This window comes from Oncorhynchus clarkii, chromosome 1 (genome assembly GCF_045791955.1).
Source record: "Oncorhynchus clarkii lewisi isolate Uvic-CL-2024 chromosome 1, UVic_Ocla_1.0, whole genome shotgun sequence".
NCBI lineage: Eukaryota > Metazoa > Chordata > Actinopteri > Salmoniformes > Salmonidae > Oncorhynchus > Oncorhynchus clarkii.
Genome location: NC_092147.1, coordinates 79,372,520 through 79,397,058, shown reverse-complemented (window position 1 = coordinate 79,397,058; position 24,539 = coordinate 79,372,520). Strand labels below are relative to the sequence as shown.

Genomic DNA, 24,539 nt, shown 5'->3' with positions numbered 1-24,539 from the left:
TTGCTCCTTTGTCGAATGGCAGAAAACTGTAATTGAAGCATTTTATAATTCAACGACCACGTTTTTCTAGTTAAGTTTACACAACCACAAGGAAGGAGTTCACCACTGTGCACAAACTACTCTGCCAGTAGTGACAGCATTGGAGTCTTTATAAGGTTCATCACCAGAAGAAAAACAAAACATTTTTAGAGTTACACATTAAAGACAATTTAAACAGCCATTTGCCTTCTGGTGTGCCCAGGATCACTTCACAGTGGTATACACACACACACACACACACACACACACACACACACACACACACACACACACACACACACACACACACACACCCACACACACACACCCACACACTCACACACGCATGCACGCACACACACGGTAACATGAGCAGTCAGCAGAACCCTATGACAAATGTCTACCATCATCACTCCCATAACAGACAGAACAAAGACATCTGAGGTGTGCGTGCATGCGTGAGTTCAGGTCAAACCTATGGTCAACATCAGGGGTGTGAGGAATAGCACGTAATGCTCAATGTGGTAACACACCACATTAGGTTGAACAGATACCATGACGTTTGGAGACGTCTTCACCTGCATGATAGATACTTGGTCTTGAGAGGGTCAACTTCATTAGAAAAAGTTACACAGATACCATGTAGGCTACTATTGTTGTGAGTAGCTGCTGCATCAACCCACAGCTAATGGGGATCTTAATAAACTAAACCAGACCAAGAAACTAGGCCTGTTTCTATCTATCTAGCTCTGACTAGGATGAGAGTCGATCAGCGAGTCGGATATCAGAGAACGAACAAGGCCAAGACGACCATCTGAGTCAGTGTTGATCAAAAAACACATGAAGCTCATTGATCTGACAGACAGAGCTCTTTTTATCCAGCAGGGATAATATGCCTTTTGTTCAAATAGTGATTATGGAACTGGAATGTGTGTATATATAGCTTCCACTGTTGCTGTTTCCAGTGTTGGGGACGCTACTCTGAAAATATAGTCTACCAAGCCACCAATTACTTCACATTAGAAGAAATTGAGATACATAAAAAAAGCTATCCTTAATAAAATACAGTGGTGGAAAAAGTACCCAATTGTCATACTTCAGTAAAAGTAAAGATACCTTAAAAGTAAAGATACCTTAAAAGTAAAGATACTCAAGTAAAAGTAAAGATACCTTAAAAGTAAAGATACTCAAGTAAAAGTAAAGATACCTTAAAAGTAAAGATACTCAAGTAAAAGTAAAGATACCTTAAAAGTAAAGATACTCAAGTAAAAGTAAAGATACTCAAGTAAAAGTAAAGATACCTTAAAAGTAAAGATACTCAAGTAAAAGTAAAGATACCTTAAAAGTAAAGATACCTTAAAAGTAAAGATACTCAAGTAAAAGTAAAGATACCTTAAAAGTAAAGATACCTTAAAAGTAAAGATACCTTAAAAGTAAAGATACCTTAAAAGTAAAGATACTCAAGTAAAAGTAAAGATACCTTAAAAGTAAAGATACTCAAGTAAAAGTAAAGATTCCTTAAAAGTAAAGATACCTTAAAAGTAAAGATACTCAAGTAAAAGTGCGTCAGATAGTAAAATACTACTTGAGTAAAAGTCTAGAGGTTTTTGGTTTTAAATATACTTAAGTATCAAAAGTAAATGTAATTGCTAAAATATACTTAAGTATCAAAAGTAAAAGTATAAATAATTTCAAATTCCTTCTATTAAGCAAACCAGACAGCACCATTTTTTAAATTGTATATATTTTTTTACAGATAGCCAGGGGCACGCTCCAACACTCAGACATCCTTTACAAACAAAGCATTTGTGTTTAGTGAGGCAGTAGGGATGACCATGGATGTTCTCTCTGTAAGTGTGTGAATTCAACCATTTTCCTGTTCTGCTAAGCATTCAAAACGTAACAAGTACTTTTGGGTTTCAGGAAAAATGTATGGAGTAAAAAGTACATTATTTTCTTTGGGAACGTAGTAAAGTTAAAGTATTAAAGTAAAAAATATAAATAGTAAGGTACAGATAACCCCAAAACACTACTTAAGTAGTACTTTAAAGTATTTTTTACTTAAGTACTTTACACCACTGCAATTAATCATTTCCTGAACTGACTGGATTCGAATGGAATTAACCCCAAACCCTGACACTAACTGACCTCAAATACTATAAATGTGATGTCAACCATTTCACAGTTTACAGTAGCACTGCATTGCCCACATTTCCAAAATCTTTGCCCTGTCTGTGCAGCCGAGAGATTCTAGAGTGCTGGTCATGAGAATAGAATGCTGGGTGTAGGAGTGGGCTGATGTCAGTGTGTAGAGCAGGGCAGCTTGAGGTCATTGGCCAGGGGAGGGGCAAAGGGGATAGGGGGAAGAGGGGATATGGACACTGGATGAGAGAGTGACTCAGTGACCCGCCCCACACACACACATCAAATTACAGCAAATATTCCATGTGTTAATCCCTGTACAGGGGGAAACATGGCAAGTGGACGTCAATCAATGGATCATTTTCATTAGGGAAACATCAGAGGCGGAGCTCGCGATTGAGGCCACCAAACAAATCATGAACGAAAGTGGAAGACATTTTGGCTGTGCGCCAGGGGGGCAGCCAGGCCGCCAGGCCCCAGTGAACAGGACATTCTAGTCAGAACTGGGGGAGCGACCTCATTCTCCAAATAAAAGCCTGTTTACATAACACCTATGATAGCAGGCAGACAGGAAGAGAGGAGAGGAGAGAGAAGAGGAGAGAGGAGAGGAGAGCAGAAAGCTCCCAGAGGACCAGTGCCACCAGCGTTTCCTCTTTAGTCATACCAGAGAAGGATACAAGGACAGAGAGGAGAGGAATATCCTTGTAGTACCACTGCATACTAACCACTCCAGCTCCTCAGTAACTACGGAGGACTGATGGAGAATGAGGGGGGAGAGAAAGAAAAAAGACCCCTCTTGAAGAGACTACAACACTGTACCTAGGAGGATAGAGGGAGGGAAGCGTTAACATCACAGACTAAGCTGGAAAGAACTGGGGACTATTACAAGGGGGGTAGAGGAGTATTAGGAGATGGAGAGTACAATGTAAAAAAAAAAACGCTGTTTTTACGGAAACTTACTGGCAGCCAGTTACTATAAAAATAAGTACAGACTGTTACCTTAATTTCCATAGAAACGTTGGTTTAACAGAACATTACTGTAAAGGATCACAAACCCAGCAAATGGAGGCCTGTGATGTCCTGCACCTCAGGGACGTCTGCTTGAACAACATCACACTCATTCAGACCTGGGTCAAATATATACAGTACGTCTGTCCAATACTTTCAAAAACTTGAGCTATGGTTGAGTCATAAACATATCATTCAATTTAGTTCATCAAATGATGATTTAGTTCACTTGGTACAATGGAACCAATGGAGTAGTTCTCAAAGTTCAAACTACATTCCACATATAGCACTCCTCAAATACTTTCAAATACTTGAGCTGCGCTTGATCTAGTTTCCAAGCTAAATCAAGCTCAAATCATTTCTAATACTTGGCCTGTACTTGATGTCGTTCACCTAGTACAATGGAATCAACGGAATAGTGCCCAAAGTGCAAACGCCAAGCTACTGTAAATGAAGCACCCCTCAAATAATTTCAAGTATTGGACATATGCATTGTATCTGGGTCAGGTCTGCACTCATTTGGAGTGTCTTCCATGTATGTAATGTATGTGATGCAGGTGTGGTTGAAACACGCTGGAGATCTGGTGTTTTCTGTGTATCCGTTTGCAGTTTAACGAACAGTTGGGGAGCCCCGACAAATTCGCTGTGATTTGAGTTACGCCGACGCGTACTTACGTGCGCGCACACACACACATTTCAGTTATGCCCATGAAGTCTAGACTGGTTTCGTAGCGGTATATTTTTGAGAGGGTTTGGTGGTAATAACATTTCCACTGACTCTCTAAACTACACTGTAACTGCTGCCCTGCAACTGACCGGTTCAATGGTTTAAATACACAGTGATCACTACCAAGCACGGATTTACAACATCAACACAATACAAAGACAGGATTAGTGTTGACTCTGTCAGGTCTTAACCAGCAGCTCTACAAAATACACACACGTACACATGATAAACAGAGAGAGGCAGAGAGAGAGAGAGAGAGAGAGAGAGAGAGAGAGGGAGAAGGAGAGAATATCTGGCATCAACATAGGCTTATCTAACAACTTCTCCACACCAGAATTCTGAGAAAAACTGTCATTGTCCCTGTTTCGAAATCAGATGTTTCCTTTTCAAACATAAACTCAGACCATGAAGTTTGCTTTTACAAGGAAAAAGAGACAGAACGTTCCTCAAAGTGCCTGTATGTGAAAACCACAATAGTCATTTTGTGCTCCATAATCTCTCAGAATGCTATTTCATTTGTGCTATTGTGACATTTTACGGCATGGCAGTGTGCATAATACAGCATGATGTCAATAATGTGATGCTTGCAACACATCCATGTACATTGATTCTACTGTGTTTTAAGGTGCATCTACACATTTATCATTACTAGAAGTAGGCAATCCTAATATGTGATCGTTTTGGTTACTACAAAACATCATGTCATGTCTCCCATACATACATCATCCAATCAATAGGTGGGTAGATCCACAATTCTAGAATAAGTCTACCCGTCAAATTGCCAATGTGAGAGGTTCCAAAGCACATTCTACTCATTCTATTTATATGTGTAGACGTGTACCATCAGTACCATAGAGTCCTGTACCGATTCTGTTAAGCAGAAGAGAGCTCAGCTTGGACCCCATTGGTCACACTCTGGTACCCATGGAACCTCCCAGCTGGCACTCGCTGCTGATTCGCCATGATTACATCCATTTGCCTCACAGAAAGAAATGTATGTAGCCTACTGTGTTTGTTTAAAACAAATGAAATCTCCTGGCTAATGATAAAATGAAATCTACTGATGATGAAAATGTGATTCGTATATCGCTGGTTCCATACTCTCAGAGTGAAGTTTCCTCTAGGATCAGCTTCCACTCCCCCAATTCTAACGTTAACCATTAGTGGAGAAAATCTTAAACCGACCAAAGATCAGCAACTAGGGTCAACTTCACCCTATTACTCCTCCCTCATAGTGAAGTTCGGTAGTCCGTCTGTCTGCCCAATGAACACACTCATGACCACGGAGGACAGAGGCTTGTCTGTCTGACAACTAGGTCAGGGCACAGCCACACAGATGCCACTGCCGCACAGTCATTGGCCAATTTCAAAAGGACATGATTGGCTGGAAATATGATCACACAACTCAACAGACGCCATTTTGGCTCTCGATGGCAGCCAGTAGCATTTTGGAATCGAAAGATAGTGAACCAATAGAATTAGAGGTAGAACAAAAAAAACATGACTGCAAACAAATGACGAACAAATAAACAAACAAACAAACAAAAACACTTAAAAGAATAAGGACCGTCTCGGCATGTGTCCTACCTGGGGGCAGTCTTTGATGTAGTGGCCCTTGTTGAAGCAGAGGTGGCACAGGTAGTTGGGCGGGGGTCTCTTACTTGGCTTGCGGGACTCTGAGGAGAGGGAAAGGTCGGAGAAGTGGTCTGTCAGGGTGTTGAGTCCATCGACGATGTTGTTGAGTGAGCCGTATGGCGAGACATTCTTATACACGCTGTTATTCAACGCCTGGAACAGGGAGAGATGAGAAGACACAGTTGGAATATTACCCAGGGAAAAAAACACAGTTGGAATATTACCCAGGGAAAAACACAGTTGGAAAATTACCCAGGGAAAAAACACAGTTGGAATATTACCCAGGGAAAAAACACAGTTGGAATATGACACAGGGTAAAAACACAGTTGGAATATTACCCAGGGGAAAAAACACAGTTGGAATATTACCCAGGGAAAAAACACAGTTGGAATATTACCCAGGGAAAAAAACACAGTTGGAATATGACACAGGGAAAAACGCAGTTGGAAAATTACCCAGGGAAAAAACACCGTTGGAATATGACCCAGGGAAAAAACACAGTTGGAATATGACCCAGGGAAAAAACACAGTTGGAATATTACCCAGGGGAAAAAACACAGTTGGAATATTACCCAGGGAAGAAACACAGTTGGAATATTACCCAGGGAAAAAACACAGTTGGAATATTACCCAGGGAAAAAACACAGTTGGAATATGACACAGGGAAAAACACAGTTGGAAAATTACCCAGGGAAAAAACACAGTTGGAATATTACCCAGGGAAAAAACACAGTTGGAATATGACACAGGGTAAAAACACAGTTGGAATATGACACAGGGTAAAAACACAGTTGGAATATTACCCAGGGGAAAAAAACACAGTTGGAATATTACCCAGGGAAAAAAACACAGTTGGAATATTACCCAGGGAAAAAAACACAGTTGGAATATGACACAGGGTAAAAACACAGTTGGAATATTACCCAGGGAAAAAACACAGTTGGAATATGACCCAGGGAAAGAACACAGCTGGAATATGACACAGGTTAAAAACACAGTTGGAATATGACGCAGGTTAAAAACACAGTTGGAATATGACACAGGGAAAAAACACAGTTGGAATATTACCCAGGGAAAAAACACAGTTGGAATATTACCCAGGGAAAAAACACAGTTGGAATATGACCCAGGGAAAGAACACAGCTGGAATATGACACAGGTTAAAAACACAGTTGGAATATGACACAGGTTAAAAACACAGTTGGAATATGACACAGGGAAAAAACACAGTTGGAATATGACCCAGGGAAAAAACACAGTTGGAATATGACACAGGTTAAAAACACAGTTGGAATATGACACAGGTTAAAAACACAGTTGGAATATGACACAGGTTAAAAACACAGTTGGAATATGACACAGGTTAAAAACACAGTTGGAATATGACACAGGGAAAAAACACAGTTGGAATATGACACAGGGTAAAAACATGTATTTCTTGTGGAAACTTGAAGGAATTTGAAATAATTTGAACTCCCTCATTGCTTTTGTGGCAGAGCACCGAGCTTTATGGGTATATTTTACAAGAAAAGCACCTGCAACTCCCTCTATCATGCTTACAGACTAGTTTGATAAATCATACCACTAATGAAACAATAACACATACAAAAACTGCTATAGATTATTTTGCGTTTGATATGCTGAGTTTAATCATCAATTTCCGTTGACTGTCCTACGCCCTTCTTCTTTTCTCTTACACAGAAAAAAAAAGATCTTCGATCATTTCTCTCATTAAATTCAGCACATCTGGCGCTCGGCCCAGCTGTAACTTATGAACTGGAAAAGTACTGGGGATGTCGAGAGGGAGAGAGAGAGAGCGAGAGCGAGAGAGAGAGAGAGAGAGACAGAGACAGAGACAGAGACAGAGACAGAGGCTGAGAGAGACAGAGAGAGACAGAGACAGAGAGAGAGACAGAGACAGAGACAGAGGCTGAGAGACAGAGAGAGAGAGAGAGAGAGAGAGAGAGAGAGAGAGAGAGAGAGAGAGAGAGAGAGAGAGAGTGAGAGACAGAGACAGAGGCTGAGAGAGACAGAGAGAGACAGAGAAAGAGACAGAGACAGAGACAGAGACAGAGGCTGAGAGACAGAGAGAGAGAGAGAGAGAGAGAGAGAGAGAGAGAGAGACAGAGACAGAGACAGAGGCTGAGAGAGACAGAGAGAGACAGAGACAGAGAGAGACAGAGACAGAGACAGAGACAGAGACAGAGGCTGAGAGACAGAGAGAGAGAGAGAGAGAGAGAGAGAGAGAGACAGAGACAGAGAGAGAGACAGAGACAGAGACAGAGACAGAGGCTGAGAGACAGAGTGAGAGAGAGAGAGAGGCATGTGCATAGCCTGGTCCCAGATCTGTTTGTGCTGTCTTATGTGACAATGGCTATATAGGAGTTGGCAAGACACACAAACAGATCTGGGACCAGGCTATTATGGCCGCAGTCTCACACAGGCCTGTGAAACAACAGCATCAGTGTAAATACATGGTGATCTGTTTGAAGTATTACGGCCATGGGGATGGTTTGTAGCTCATTCTGAGAAGTCGTGCCAGCCAGTGAGATTGGTACATCCAGTGTGTCTGCTAAATGCACTCTGAATGTAAATGCTCCATGAGCAAAGTGAAGGAGAAGGACAGAATTACTTTTTAAAACCATTTTCATTCACTATTTCCTCTATTTGAAATACAGTCAACAAATCAGGTATGTTGGTTCAACCTCTGGTTGTGGTGAGGGACAGGGCTTTTCCCTGAATGTGACATGACCCCAGTAATAGGGCCCAACGTTTTTCTCAAGAAAAACTCCTGGTCCTAGTTACGATGTACACTGTATAGCCCAAACAGTCTACAAACTGAGACATGGCAGAAATCCAAGCTATAGGCTAACAATGTCAGAGTAATGGAAAGTTACTGTGGTCTCTGTGAATGATCTCTCTCCTTGGGACACATCCATGCTTAGGGAACGTATGTTATTGTTGATGTCTAATGTTGCATAGCACTGAAATCTTACACGTGGCAACACAGTGTAGTAGAGGACGGTCGAAGCCTTTACCTAACCAACCCTGGAGGCAGCTCAACTCTAACCAGCTCCAGCCCCTGTGTGTCTGTGTGTGTCTGTGTGTGTGTGTGGGTGTGTGTGCGTACGTGTTCATTTACTAGATTCTACCCTGGATAAATCAAATATACGCTTTCTTTCTGTTTTCCATGGCTTTTCATCTGTCATTAATTTGATCCACTAGGCCAAACCCTGCTATACAGTAGAGCTGGGACGATAAACCAAAAATGATCCACACCGACCATACCGATCAATTATCGCAGGCATTTTGCTGATATCGTTCATTATGATATGTAGCCTGTACTAGAGAAATGTGATGTTTGAAATGAAACAAGTTTGCTAATATGGGTGAATGTTAATAATGGGGACAATTGATTTTTACAACAATCAAACTAGCAGTAGTAGTTTAAAGAATAATAAAACAAAACTCTGTTCCCCATTAATGTTATTAACTTTCCACTTTTCGTTATCGCATCAATTCAGGCAATTTATCACAATATGGATTTTTGCCCATATCGCCCAGCTCTACTATAGACTCAGAATACTATAGATAGTGTACATTTTATATACGGCTTTCTGTGCCTAGGGCTATTGCGCTGACCATATTACCGCCACACCGGCCATGAAGGCAGTCAAGTCATGAAGGCAGTCAAATTCCACACGTTTAGTCACGGTAATTAGGCTTCTCCAAGCTCTGATGCTGCTGCTGGTCATTAGTAGCCTACCAAACTTGATAACTGCCTGGTACTCAGCCCTCTATTATTGTCCTTCTAATCACTCTGACATCAATGCAAATGTAATCGAAAATCTAATCCAACACTTCATGAGAGCCCATGAGCTCATCAACATTTCTATAGGTCATGTAATTGCGGGAGAAAACAGAGTGATGTCCACTAACAAAAAGAGGAGGATCCCATCAGCTTTCTATAGGCTAGGGCTACTATATTTATTTCTTAACGTTCCTAATGTTAAGCACATTGCTTCTCTTTACGACAGGAGTATAGCCTACCTGGCTGGTATGAAAATGAACCACGGGGAAAAGCCTTCTCCATTTGCTGTTTAAGTGCATAGATGACATGTATTTTTTCTGCTGCCCCTGTTTCGATACAGGTGCATGATAATTGGTCCATTCTAAATCAAAACAAATGTCACACATATATTATTTAGTATATGTAAAGACAAGATTAAATCTAGAATAGTCTGATGGGTGACAATATCAGCCTATCACTTGTGAATGACATTATCAATGATGAATGATGCGCAGCACTTGTTTGAATCACACCTCATGTAGCCTAGCCCATAGCCCTACATTTTTTAATAAGGTTTGTATCACAACTAAAGTGGCCAAATAACTTCTTAAAATTAAGCACATGAATCCACATTACAAGGGCTGTAGGGGCCTAACTGGCAGACATAAACAGTACATGAGATTCAAGTTTGGGGAAGATCATTTTCACCATAAAAATGCAGCTTTATAATAAAAGCATTACATGCATCATTTTATTGGTGTTTCTGCTACTGGAACATTTGTGCTTATAGCCTACTACCATGTGTGCATTGCTGCGCTTATAATGTGAAGAAATAGCCTAATAGTTTATCAACATTTTAAACTAAATGTTCTGATCTGTTGCGTCAGTCACATTGTGTGAAAAAGTATTTTTGATGCTAGTGGTTGTATTAATTTGGGATCTATTGAATCCCACAACTGTCCCAGACTATGTTTGGAATATTTATTTCTCGCACAGAATAGAATAAGTCGATCTTTGTACTATGGGGGATAGGAGATTGACATAGGCTAGTGGTTTTGCTGTTCATTAGGCCTCCTCATCTTGTTGGCTGATGAAAAGTAAATGTGGACAGTTCTTCCAGTATCTTCAATATGCACCTCAGAATTGGATAAGGAGTTGCGTCTCCGATGTGTCTGTCTTCACTTGTTGCCTGTGAGAAAGACCCGATCACGTGACGGAGAGCCGTGTGAGTGAGAGCCTTGTGAGCAGCACACTCAGGGAGAGGGCACAACGCAGCACTCCGGGACAAAAAGGCATGGATCTTTTTAGGGTACATTACGGCCACAAAGCGGATGCGAAATTTGAGACATTGTCAAATTGTGAATGAGAGACTATTGGAGTGTGAACAGCCTGCTCAAAAAACAAAGCAGAGCTCATGCCTTTCAAGCTACTTTTTTCAAATCATCATTAGAGTCTCATCATGCAGCCTTACAATGTATTAAAAATCTAAACATATAGTCCACCGTTTGTAGAACAACTAAAGTTACATTAATAACTCTAAATTAAGCATATAGGAGTACCTATTTCTATGTTAAGCGCTCAACCCAGAAAAGCCTCATTTATATATTTTTTTAAAACTTTGTTCAATTGTATTCTTCATACAATAAAATAACATCAAATAATGCCACGGAATTATAAGCAAATCTTGTCTGCTAAATGAATTAGTGTTTGGCATAGCCACATCAGGAAAACTCAGAGTCTGCTATTATTTTCTTCTGAAATAGGCAACATTTTCATCATATCATGTTCCTTTAGACGTGTCCAAAATAAATCATGGATTTATTGATAAGGTGTAGGCTATATTACATGGATTCATTAGACTTTTTAAAGTGGCTTGTAGGCTGTGTGGAAGCCAGGAGATGCTAAATGTGTTTATGTTAATTAACGGTCAATGACTGTGAGGCGACAGATATTTGCTTGACAATCACCAGCTGACGAAATGTTGTGACCGCCACAGCCCTATCTGTGCCCCGATATCAAATCAAATCACTATATAAAGTCATCATGACCTATAAAGTCATAGAGCCCCTCGTAGAGCACCTCTCTCAACCTAGGCTGTAAATCCAGCTGTCTTCCCAAAGGAAAGAGACTTCACAGACAACTGCTAATGGTGTGTGTGTTTGTGTGTGTGCGTGCGTGCATGCATGTGCATGCCTTCATGCATACATGCACACAAGTACACGTGTGTGGGTCTGTGTGTTTGGGCACATACTGTACATGTCCCTGAGTAGTTACATTCCCAAATAGCAACTCCAAAATAACGTCTCCGTTAGGTCGTGTCTCTGTTAGGTCGTGTCTCCGTTAGGTCGTGTCTCCGTTAGGTGGTGTCTCTGTTAGGTCGTGTCTCCGTTAGGTGGTGTCTCCGTTAGGTGGTGTCTCTGTTAGGTTGTGTCTCTGTTAGGTTGTGTCTACGTTAGGTGGTGTCTCTGTTAGGTTGTGTCTCCATTAGGTGGTGTCTCTGTTAGGTCGTGTCTCCGTTAGGTGGTGTCTCCGTTAGGTGCTGTCTCTGTTAGGTTGTGTCTCTGTTAGGTTGTGTCTTCGTTAGGTGGTGTCTCTGTTAGGTGGTGTCTCCGTTAGGTCGTGTCTCCGTTAGGTTGTGTCTCCGTTAGGTCGTGTCTCTGTTAGGTGGTGTCTCTGTTAGGTAGTGTCTCGAATGGCATCCTATTCACTCTATAATGCAGTACTTTTGAACAGAGCTCATTTTAGGCAAGAACGAATTTGCACACAACCATTGACTTAATTTAATCTGATTATCTACTATTATCTACTATTTTTCCAATACAAATACAGCCGAAGTCGGAAGTTTACATACACTTAGGTTGGAGTCATTAAAACTTGTTTCTCAACCACTTCACACATTTCTTGTTAACAAACTATAATTTTGGCAAGTCGGTTAGGACATCTACTTTGTGCATGACGCAAGTAATTTTTCCAACAATTGTTTACAGACAGATTATTTCACTTATAATTCACTGTATCACAATTCCAGTGGGTCAGAATTTACATACCCTAAGTTGACTGTGCCTTTAAACAGCTTGGAAAATTTCAGAAAATGATGACATGGCTTTAGAAGCTTCTGATAGGGGAATTGACATCATTTGAGTCAATTGGAGGTTTACCTGTGGATGTATTTCAAGGCCTATACCTTCAGTGCCTCTTTGCTTGATATCATGGGAAAATCATAAGAAATCAGCCAAGACCTCAGAAAATAATTGTGGACCTCTACAAGTCTGATTCATCCTTGGGAGCAATTTCCAAATGCCTGAAGGTACCACGTTCATCTGTACAAACAATAGTACACAAGTATAAACACCATGGGACCACGCAGCCGTCATACCGCTCAGGAAGGAGAGGCATTCTGTCTCCTAGAGATGAACGTACTTTGGCGCGAAAAGTGCAAATCAATCCCAGAACAGCAGCAAAGGACATTGTGAAGATGCTGGAGGAAACAGGTACAAAAGTATTTATATCCACAGTAAAACGAGTCCTACATCGACATTACGTGGAAGGCCGCTCAGCAAGGAAGAAGCCACTGCCCCAAAACCACCATAAAAAAGCCAGACTACGGTTTGCAACTGCACATGGGGACAAAGATCGTACTTCTTGGAGAAATGTCCTCTGGTCTGATGAAACAAAAACAGAACTGTTTAGCCATAATGACCATTGTTATGTTTGGAGGAAAAGGGGGGAGGCTTGCAAGCCAAAGAACACCATCCCAACCGTGAAGCAATGGTGTGGCAGCATCATGTTGTGTGGGTGCTTTGCTGCAGGAGGGACTGGTGCACTTCACAAAATAGATGGCATCATGAGGCAGGAAAATTATGTGGATATATTGAAGCAACATCTCAAGACATCAGTTAAATCTTGGTCGCAAATGGGTCTTCCAAATGGACAATGACCCCAAGCATACTTTCAAAGTTGTGGCAAAATGGCTTAAGGACAACAAAGTCAAGGTATTGGAGTGGCCATCACAAAGCCCTGACCTCAATACCATAGAAAATGTGTGGGCAGAACTGAAAAAGTGTGTGCGAGCAAGGAGGCCTACAAACCTGACTCAGTTACACCAGCTCTGTCAGGAGGAATGGGCCAAAATTCGCCCAATTTATTTTGGGAAGCTTGTGGAAGGCTACACAAAACGTTTTACCCACGTTAAACAATTTAAAGGCAATGCTACCAAATACTAATTTGGGTGTATGTAAACTTCTGACCCACTGGGAATGTAAAGAAATAAATCAAATCTGAAATAAATCATTCTTTCTACTATTATTCTGACATTTCACATTCTTAAAATAAAGTGGTGATCCTAACTGACCTAAGACAGGGCATTTTTACTAGGATTAAATGTCAGGAATTGTGAAAAACTGAGTTTAAATGTATTTGGCTAAGATGTATGTAAACTTCCCACTTCAACTGTAGGTTAAAGGGGCAATCAGCAGTTGCTACATCCACTGTTGGACTTACCGACATAATAAATTAATGATATGTACCCATTGATTCTTGAAAAATATAACTTATAAATGTCTCATGAGCTTAGTTGAACTGTCATACTTGTAAACAAAGTAAAGTAAATAAAAAACAAACACCATATAGCCTCAAAACATTGCTCAAAATATAATTTTGATATCATGGATGGTCTGTACTCATAAAGTTCTGTCTATGATTTGAGAGTGGTTTCATTTCTCCAGCCCCACCCCTCAACTTTTTACCGAAACATGGTCAGGTAGTTTCTATTGTTATTATCTCAATACTGGTGATTGCCGCTTTAAGTTCCTAGAGTTGCCTACCACTGGATTGCAAGCAAGGAGATCAGGAGCAATACGGTCTCCTGTGCAATATTCAATATTGAGCAGATTCACTAGCCTGGAATCCAGACCAGATTTGTGCCAATATTCCACTCCTTGCCACTCCGTGGTGTATTCCTTATGGAAAAACCACACGAATTTCACATGTGAGCACAAGTGAATTGTTCCAAAAACACATTTTCATGTGATCACATTTGATCTTACAGTACCTGAAATCTCATGTGAAATCATGACATGTGAAATCATGTCATTTTCCACATGAAATCATGTAGTTTTTCTGTAAGGGATGACAAAATAAATTGAAATACATATTTCATATATATGCCCGCCTCTGTTCACAACCACTTTAACCACACATTTTCCTCACAACAAAACCCCTTTATTTATTTCCACATTTTGATTTGATGAGACAACAATCACGTCATCGATGACAAAAACATACACATGACTTATTCCAACAGATCAAGCCTCAGGAGTGGGTTGTTGTACTTGACGTTGCAGTGAGGTTGAGAAAAACATGCCCAATCTGCTTCAACTGTTTCCAGATTGTGTGTGTGCATGTGTGTGTGCATGTTCATTCAGTTTTTGCAACACTACTCAAGGGGTGATCGTATGACATTACACAATGGGGTTTAATGTATAAAGACCACACATGTTTCAGAGGCCTGGTTTATGTTAAATGGGTGCAAAAGTCTCTATAGCTGGGCGGCAGGTAGCCTAGCGGTTAAGAGTTTTGGCCCAGTAACCGAAAAGTCGCTGGTTCGATGTGCCCATGAGCAAAGCACAACAAATGAATAATTATCAGCTCCAATTGTCAGCGCATAAAAAGGCTTTCCTACTTTACTTGTAACATTACTGTCCTTCACTTTCCTTGAAAAATATCCTCAAACTTTGTTGCGCTCGTCAGAATTTCCTTGAATTGCTGCTAGGGAAGAGTGGGGGAAATTGTTGAATCAACGTTGTTTCCACATCATTTCAACCTAAAAATGTCATGTGATGACATTGAATTAATGTGAAAAATGTATTGGATTTGCAAAAAGTCATCAACTTAAGGGAATTTCCTCTTTTTTAACCTAAATTCAATGACAGGGTGACGAAGTTGAATTCACATTAGTTGACCACTCAACCAAATGTAAATCAATACCAGACATTGAACTGATGTCTGTGCCAAGTGGGTATTAATAAGGAGAGACCGGGGGAAGTTGCAAAATATTTTATCTTTGTATCTATTAGAGACCTGTTTGGGTTAGTGATCAGTAGTAGAGTGGCTCTCTAGTCAACCTGTTTGGGTTAGTGATCAGTAGTAGAGTGGCTCTCTAGTCAACCTGTTTGGGTTAGTGATCAGTAGTAGAGCAGCTCTCTAGTCAACCTGTTTGGGTTAGTGATCAGTAGTAGAGTGGCTCTCTAGTCAACCTGTTTGGGTTAGTGATCAGTAGTAGAGTGGCTCTCTAGTCAACCTGTTGGGTTAGTGATAATTTGTAGAGCAGCTCTCTATTGAACCTGTTGGGTTAGTGATCAGTAGTAGAGTGGCTCTCTAGTCAACCTGTTTGGGTTAGTGATCAGTAGTAGAGTGGCTCTCTAGTCAACCTGTTGGGTTAGTGATAATTTGTAGAGCAGCTCTCTATTGAACCTGTTGGGTTAGTGATCAGTAGTAGAGCAGCTCTCTAGTCAACCTGTTTGGGTTAGTGATCAGTAGTAGAGTGGCTCTCTAGTCAACCTGTTTGGGTTAGTGATAATTTGTAGAGCAGCTCTCTATTGAACCTGTTGGGTTAGTGATCAGTAGTAGAGCAGCTCTCTAGTCAACCTGTTTGGGTTAGTGATCAGTAGTAGAGTGGCTCTCTAGTCAACCTGTTTGGGTTAGTGATAATTTGTAGAGCAGCTCTCTATTGAACCTGTTGGGTTAGTGATCAGTAGTAGAGCAGCTCTCTATTGAACCTGTTGGGTTAGTGATCAGTAGTAGAGCAGCTCTCTATTCAACCTGTTGGGTTAGTGATAATGTGTAGAGCAGCTCTCTATTCAACCTGTTTGGGTTAGTGATGAGTAGTAGAGCAGCTCTCTATTCAACCTGTTGGGTTAGTGATCAGTAGTAGAGCAGCTCTCTATTCAACCTGTTGAGTAAGTGATCAGTAGTAGAGCAGCTCTCTATTCAACCTGTTGGGTTAGTGATCAGTAGTAGAGTGGCTCTCTATCCAACCTGTTTGGGTTAGTGATTAGTTGTAGAGCAGCTCTCTATTGAACCTGTTGGGTTAGTGATCAGTAGTAGAGCAGCTCTCTATTCAACCCCTTTTGGATTGTTAATAAACATCTTGGACTCTAATCATCTGTCTCCTGTGTCTGCATCTGGGTCTCGCCTTGTGCCCTTATACATACTTTTTACAACCTACACTGTGAATACTTAAATGATGTATTCAATATTGAAAAATACAATAATACAATAATTTGTGTGTTATTAGTTTAAGCATACTGTGTTTGTCTATTGTTGTGACTAAGATGAATATCAGATCAAATTTGATGACTAATTTAGGCAGAAATCCAGGTAATTCCAAAGGGTTCACATACTTTTTCTTTCCACTGTAGATGTCCCTGCCTACCTCTTTCAGGTAATAACATTCAATGCAGTATTAGCCTTATATTTAGGTAATGAATGAAGGGTTATGCATAATAAGCTTCTAACTTATAGCCTATATCTCTTATGCAATTATGCACGACCTGTGCTCCACTGGCCTCTCTGTAAAAAAGTATCCTTAGCTCTTGGAGTCCCATGCAGGAAAAGCTAGACTAGAATAGCTTGCGGGACATTATTTTGTTTAGCATTTCTTTTACCAATAGACTGTTGAAGGAGGGAGGCAAGCTCTTGTTTGTTTAATGTTAAATACAGCAGCCAATAGAACTCACGGGTAGTGAGATGGCGGTAGGCCATTCATTCTGATCCATAACCATTCATGCCTTGCGAAGAAAAGAAAGCCTTCTGCATCTCGTTCTAGTCTTATATTATTCAAGTATGCAGTTAGAATGATGAAGATAAGGACAACCAAACTTTTTAAATTTAACTGTTGAAAGCGAGGAAGGAATCAGCAACACTAGAGAGAGAAAGAGGAGTTAGGCTAATAACATTAGGGGACATATTATGATTTTTTTTAATCAATTCCGCTAGCCTATAATTGTAACTTTGTAGTCCTCATGTGCTGCACCAGAATGGCATATGTTCTCTCCTGCTTTATCATGGTTTGAACGGGATGCATAATTCCAGTACATATAATACAGTACAGTATTGGATAACCACACAATCATTTGTGATTTTTTGGGGCTTGGCCTCATTAAATGTCTTTAATGTAGGGCTCATAAAATGTATTTAATCAGGCTAAGGTTTCATCAGACTTGAATCTTCGATAAAAGCTCTAGTAAAATCCAGACATAGGCCTATTTATAAGCTTTATAAATGCTTTTGAATGACACTTCGGGTTTTGGCGGGAAATACCAAGACACCCGGGAGAAAAGTGATTTATTCTTGGGATGTAACATTTGTAAAATACCAGGAAAATATTCACCCTAATGCAGACCCAAACCCAGATGCATCCTGCTCATACACGCTGGAGACTGGCCTTGCCTTTAAAACAGCCTAAACTGAGTCAGACAATTAAAAAAGAATTATATGAATAATTATGTCCATTAAAATAACATAAAATTGATCCGAAATACAGTATACAATATTATAATATTACATTACAATATTGTTAATGTTATAAATGACTATTGTAGTTGGAAACTGGAAACTATTTTTTTATGGAATATCGACACAGGATTACACAGAGGCCCATTATCAGCAACCATCACTCCTGTGTTCCAATGGCATGTTGTGTTAGCCAATCCAAGTTCATCATTTCAAAAGACTAATTGATCATTAGAAAACCCTTTCGCCATTATGTTAGCACAGCTGAAAACTCTGGTGCTGATTAAAGAAGCAATAAAATTGGCCTTCTTTAGACTAGTTGAGTATCTGGAGCATCAGCATATGTGGGTTCGATTACAGGCTCAAAATGGCCAGAAACAAAGAACTTTCTTCTGAAACTCATCAGTCTATTCTTCTTCTGAGAAATGAAGACTATTCAATGGGAGAAATTGCCAAGAAACTGAATATCTCGTACAACGCTGTGTACTACTCCCTTCACAGAACAGCGCAAACTGACTCTAACCAGAATAGAAAGAGGAGTGGGAGGCCCCGGTGCACGACTGGGCAAGAGGACAAGTACATTAGAGTGTCTAGCTTGACAAACAGATGCCTAACAAGTCCTCAACTGGTAGCTTCATTAAATAGTACCCACAAAACACCAGTCTCAAAGTCAACAGTGTAGAGGCCGACTCTGGGATGCTGGTCTTCTAGGCAGAGTTCCTCAGTCCAGTGTCTGTGTTCTTTTGCCCACTAATCAATTAGGCCTACCTGCCATAGTTTAGTAATAATTCTTATGTTATGCTAAACTTGTGCATGTTGAATTCTCTAAACTTTCTTGCTGTTAGAATAGGCTCTGGTGGAATCAGATATTGCCCTAATAGGTCTGAAAAGTTAATGAGCACGTCTTTATATTGTCGATATACGAAATATCCATGGCAGTTATGAGTAGGCTACCAGAATACCCAATGTTGCACACACACACACACCATCAAACATTTTACAAAACAGCGCTCAACATACGATGGGATATATGCAAATACAAACAGATCGTAGCCTATATACGCTATTTAGTTAACGTTGGCAATAACATAATGGTAATATAATTCCATAATAGGGTAAACAATTACAGACAGAACGATGCGCCTCTAACCTCATTCCGCTGGAGCTGAAAAAAGTTGTTGAGATAGTTGGAGTTTAGGGACGAGCTCAGGTCCGCCGCAGGAGTCTTGCAGTAGTTCAGCTCCGGGTGGGAAGAGTTGGGTTCGGGTCTAAAGGCGTCAAAAGCGCTGGTCTGGTGAGTGTCTTGCAAAGAGAGGTATACCCAATTCAGTAGCTGTGCAGGCTGGTACACGGAGGCACTGGTGTCTATGGCAGACATCAAGCTCATCTTTCAAATGGGTACACTCGCTCTTCCGCAGCTATGTTTTTGGATTGCTTTCAATTTTGAGAATCCTGCTCACTGTCGCTCACTCTCTCTTTCTAAACTTCAACGGATTCGCACCGGGCCGTGGCAATCGTTTCTTGTTCCTCTTCCCGTAAGAACCCTATATCATCCTCGTGCTGGGAGCCTAGTCCCAGATTTTACGCGGTTACGCAAAAGTCATTGCTCTAACATGTCAGTATAAAACGTTTTCAGCCGCTACCCACGGACCGTTATCTCCCTTTATTTGCAGTGGGGCAGCCACCCCAGAGCCTCATTGGATATGCAACGCACACTGGGGTGCGTCATGACGCACGCCGGCGAATCAGGGTTTTAATTCACTAGGCTATACACAAAACGTTTATTTTTTTTATAAATCTCTCTCTCTCTACGTTGATGACCTGATACCTATTGAATCTCTGAGGGTTTACTGTTGACTTTTGACATTGTGAAAATATATATATGTTTAAATGTATCAAAGCAATAAAGTTAGGTTTTGAATGAATGTTAATACTTTTTTAGGCCTACCTTTTCCTTCAGATGATTTGTTGCCTGGTTCATTATTTCATATTTAACCAGGAACTTCATTGGTTTATAGGCCTACTGATGAATATTAATTGATGCAAATGAGTTGCTGAGATGTTGTATGCAGTCTAGGCCTTTACACCCTTCTCGCTTTGCACGCACACCTGTCTGTGCTTCAAACCGGTCTGTTAGCTATTCAGCCCCGCAGCCCGCAAAACGGGCGCAGTGCTACCACAGACTGGAAGTAGTGGAGGGGGGGGGGGGGGGGGGGGGGCTTATAACAACTGGATTTAATAGTTTCTTGTGCATGGCTCAGTGATGTAAGGGATGCATTTTTCATAAGAATTGTCTACCGACTATGGATATACCTCCCAACTGACTATGGATATACCTCCCAACTGACTATGGATATACCTCCCAACTGACTATGGATATACCTCCCAACTGACTATGGATATACCTTCCAACTGACTATGGATATACCTCCCAACTGACTATGGATATACCTCCCAACTGACTATGGATATACCTCCCAACTGACTATGGATATACCTTCCAACTGACTATGGATATACCTCCCAACTGACTATGGATATACCTCCCAACTGACTATGGATATACCTCCCAACTGACTATGGATATACCTTCCAACTGACTATGGATATACCTCCCAACTGACTATGGATATACCTCCCAACTGACTATGGATATACCTCCCAACTGACTATGGATATACCTTCCAACTGACTATGGATATACCTCCCAACTGACTATGGATATACCTTCCAACTGACTATGGATATACCTTCCAACTGACTATGGATATACCTCCCAACTGACTATGGATATACCTCCCAACTGATTATGGATATACCTTCCAACTGACTATGGATATACCTCCCAACTGACTATGGATATACCTTCCAACTGACTATGGATATACCTTCCAACTGACTATGGATATACCTCCCAACTGACTATGGATATACCTTCCAACTGACTATGGATATACCTCCCAACTGACTATGGATATACCTCCCAACTGACTATGGATATACCTCCCAACTGACTATGGATATACCTCCCAACTGACTATGGATATACCTTCCAACTGACTATGGATATACCTCCCAACTTTAAACACATTCTGTGAAACAGGTACAGTAATTTCATTGTGAATGATTCAGAACACATTCACTATGGAATGCGATTATACCTTGACTATACCTTGGATTACATGTGAGGTCAAAAAAAGAAGAAGAGATTATTTAGAAATTGTGAAAGATAAACATTGGGTTTAATAGCTTATGCTTGGTGTTGTGTCACTCCGATCACACTCACCCCAATTAGGCCTAATCCTAGGGAAGAAGGGGTAAACAAATGGTTGTGTTTATTCAGCCATAGACAGAGGTGAGATTCCCAGGCTTCTGCCAACATTTGCTCTCCATCCCCCCACGGTTGGGTACCTGCCTTGGAACCTTAAGCTTGAAGCCTACTAGTTGAGTGTTCTGAGCTAGAGTTCTACCCCAAGCCGTTTTATACACGATCATGTTCTGAACAGGTATCCCACAGCATAGGAATACAGCTTTGTGTGGCTAGATTTGTTTTGTTACTGGCTTTCAATTATCCTGTTTGACTGTTCATCTGATCAAGGTCTAACAGGCTAGAGGAAATATCTGTGATAAAAAAAATCAACTGTTGAGTAGTACAATTGGAAGAAATTATAGGCCTACTGATAGACCTACTGTGAGACAACAGTGGCACTAACGAGTTATATTAATAACAAAAATGATGATGAAGCTGCTGTAAGTGTTAACACAATACAGCATAAGCACATTTGATAAAATAATTTGTGATGAATAAATAGCCAAAATAGTTCAAGGAAAACCAATAAATTCACACTGCCTTAAAGAGCTTGTCTTACGTTATTCCCATTCATGGCAAAACCTCCCCCTGACAACAGTTGCACATCCTCTCACTCCCTCTTGTGGTGTCACTGGGGATAAACTGCAGTTAGGCCGAACTCAATTTCCTCTATTGGCCCTTATTCTTGAGCGGCAGAGGAGCTGTAAAGAAAAATACTGGAGGATCATAGTATAAGACAGGGAGACAAAACCATAGAATTAGGAATTAGAACGCTAGAATGGACATGAATCTCCTTATGATGGTATAAAGGTAAGTCATTTTGATCACAGAATTGGTCAATTATGGTTTGCCAATGTTGTGATAATATATTGTGTAAAATAATTAATTTGAAGAATTTATCTGCACTGTATGTTTGTCTAGCTAACCAGACAGTTTTTAAAATTAACTGCTAATATGCCAACCTTCCATTCAAATAAAGGAGTTAATCCACAGCCACACTGTCTGAAATTAGGTGATGATAGAATTTAGACAAGTTGTAAATGCAATACGTAGCCTACTGATATTGTATGATATAATAGCATTCACAGCTTTCCAAGAAAACTCAAATTGAGACACTTATGGTCTGTTTAAATATCCTTTAGAGGTTATTTATACATACAATTGTTATAAAACCTGGATAAACTGTATTTATAATGAAATAACACTATTTTAGGTTGACAATAATTCTATAACACATGTTGTGATATATTACATGCCTTACTTTTATTTTACTGCATCAGTGAAATCAGGATTATGCCTCTACTATTAATTCCAATTAGACTGTTTGGATTTCTACCTGACCAATATGGCTGCCATTGTCCCCTGATTCGGAAACATTGAGGGTTTATGACGTTTTTTAATTACTTTTTTTATATAACCTTTATTTAACTAGGCAAGTCATTGCCACTTTATGGACAAAAGTTGTGAGGCCTATCTCACATATCTTCAGTGTTTTATTCTAATGGCTGAATCACAGAATAATCTTAATCTTTCTTAATTCATCTGTAGGTCTATTAAAGATGGAACATAAACCAATCATGGATTCAGAGAGTAAATGTACAGTTGAAGTTGGAAGTTTACATACACTTAGGTTTGAGTCATTAAAACTATTTTTTCAACCACTCCACAAATTTCTTTTAAACAAACTATCGTTTTGGAAAGTCGGTTAGGACATCTACTTTGTGCATGACACAAGAAATCTTTCCAACAATTGTCTACAGATAGATTATTTCACTTATAATTCACTGTATCACAATTTCAGTAAGTCAGAAGATTACATATACTAAATTGACTGTACCTTTAAACAGCTTGGAAAATTCCAGAAAATTAGGTCATGGCTTTAGAAGCTTCTGATAGGCTAACTAACATCATTTGAGTCAATTGGAGGTGTACCTGTGGATGTAGTTCAAGGCCTACCTTCAAACTCAATGCCTCTTTGCTTGACATCATGGGAAAATCATAAGAAATCAGCCAAGACCTTGCTCCTTGGGAGCAATTTCCAAACACCTGAAGGTACTATGTTCATCTGTACAAACAATAGTATGCAAGTATAAACACCATGGGACCACGCAGCTGTCATACCACTCAAGAAGGAGATGCGTTCTGTCTCCTAGAGATGAAGGTACTTTGGTGCGAAAAGTGAAAATCAATCCCAGAACAACAGCAAAGGACCTTGTGAAGATGCTGGAGGAAACGGGTACAAAAGTATCTGTATCCACAGTAAAATGAGTCCTATATCGGCATAACATGAAAGGCCTTTCAGCAAGGAAGAAGCCACTGCTCCAAAACCACCATAAAAAAGCCAGACTACGGTTTGCAACTGCACATGGGGGACAAAGATCGTACTTCTTGGAGAAATGTCCTCTGGTCTGATGAAACAAAAATATAACTTTTTGGCCATAATGACCATCGTTATGTTTGGAGGAAAAAGGGGGAGGCTTGCAAGCCAAAGAACCACATCCCAACCGTGACGCACGTGGGTGGCAGCTTCATGTTGTGGGGGTGCTTTGCTGCTGGAGGGACTGGTGCACTTCACAAAATAGATGGCATCATGAGGCAGGCAAATTATGTGGATATACTGAAGCAACATCTCAAGACATCAGTCAAAGTTAAAGCTTGGTCGCAAATGGATCTTCCAAATGGACAATGACCCCAAGCATACTTCCAAAGTTGTGGCAAAATGGCTTAAGGACATCAAAGTCAAGGTATTGGAGTGGCCATCACAAAACCCTGACCTCAATCCCATAGAAAATGTGTGGGCAGAACTGAAAAGCATGTGCAAGCAATGAGGCCTACAAACCTGACTCAGTTACACCAGCTTTGTCAGGAGGAATGGGACAAAATTCACCCAGCTTATTGTGGGAAGCTTGTGGAAGGCTACCCAAAACGTTTGACCCAAGTTAATCAATTTAAACGCAATGCTACCAAATACTAATTCAGTGTATGTTAACTTCTGACCCCCAGGGAATGTGATGAAATAAATAAAAGCTGAAATAAATCATTCTCTCTACTATTGTTCTGACATTTCACATTCTTAAAATAAAGTGGTGATCCTAACTGACCTAAAACAGGGAATTTTTACTAGGATTAAATGTCAGGAATTGTGAAAAACTGAGTTTAAATGTATTTGGCTAAGATGTATGTAAACTTCCGACTTCAACTGTATATGCAATCACACCCAAAGGTTATGAGTTCAAATCTTATCACAGACAACTTTAGCACTTTAGCTTATTAGCAACTTTTTAACTACTTACTACTTTTAGGCACCTTACAACTACTTAGCATGTTAGCTAATCCTTCTCCGAACTCTAACCATAACCTTAACCCTTTTAGCTAACCCTTACCCTAAACCTAACCC

At 40.3% G+C, this 24,539-nt stretch overlaps 1 protein-coding gene and 1 pseudogene across 3 annotated transcripts in view; both read right to left on the bottom strand.

Annotated features, from left to right (window-relative positions):
• Positions 1 to 4,858, bottom strand: part of LOC139414139 (repetin-like) — a 10,265-nt pseudogene extending 5,407 nt beyond the window's left edge.
• LOC139413013 (zinc finger, CCHC domain containing 24) overlaps positions 1 to 19,501 on the bottom strand; it is a 107,503-nt gene extending 88,002 nt beyond the window's left edge. For 2 of the 3 annotated variants that reach the window (XM_071159992.1, XM_071159984.1), the window contains exons 1-2: positions 18,983 to 19,478; positions 5,483 to 5,683 (exon numbers count right to left, since the gene is read on the bottom strand). In XM_071159992.1, coding sequence (XP_071016093.1) covers positions 5,483 to 5,683; positions 18,983 to 19,219 — 438 coding nt within the window. In that variant the 5' untranslated portion in view covers positions 19,220 to 19,478. Of the gene's footprint in view, positions 1 to 5,482; positions 5,684 to 18,982 lie in introns of all 3 variants that reach the window. The other variant, XM_071159999.1, reaches the window with a different exon arrangement.
• Positions 19,502 to 24,539: the final 5,038 nt, after the last annotated feature.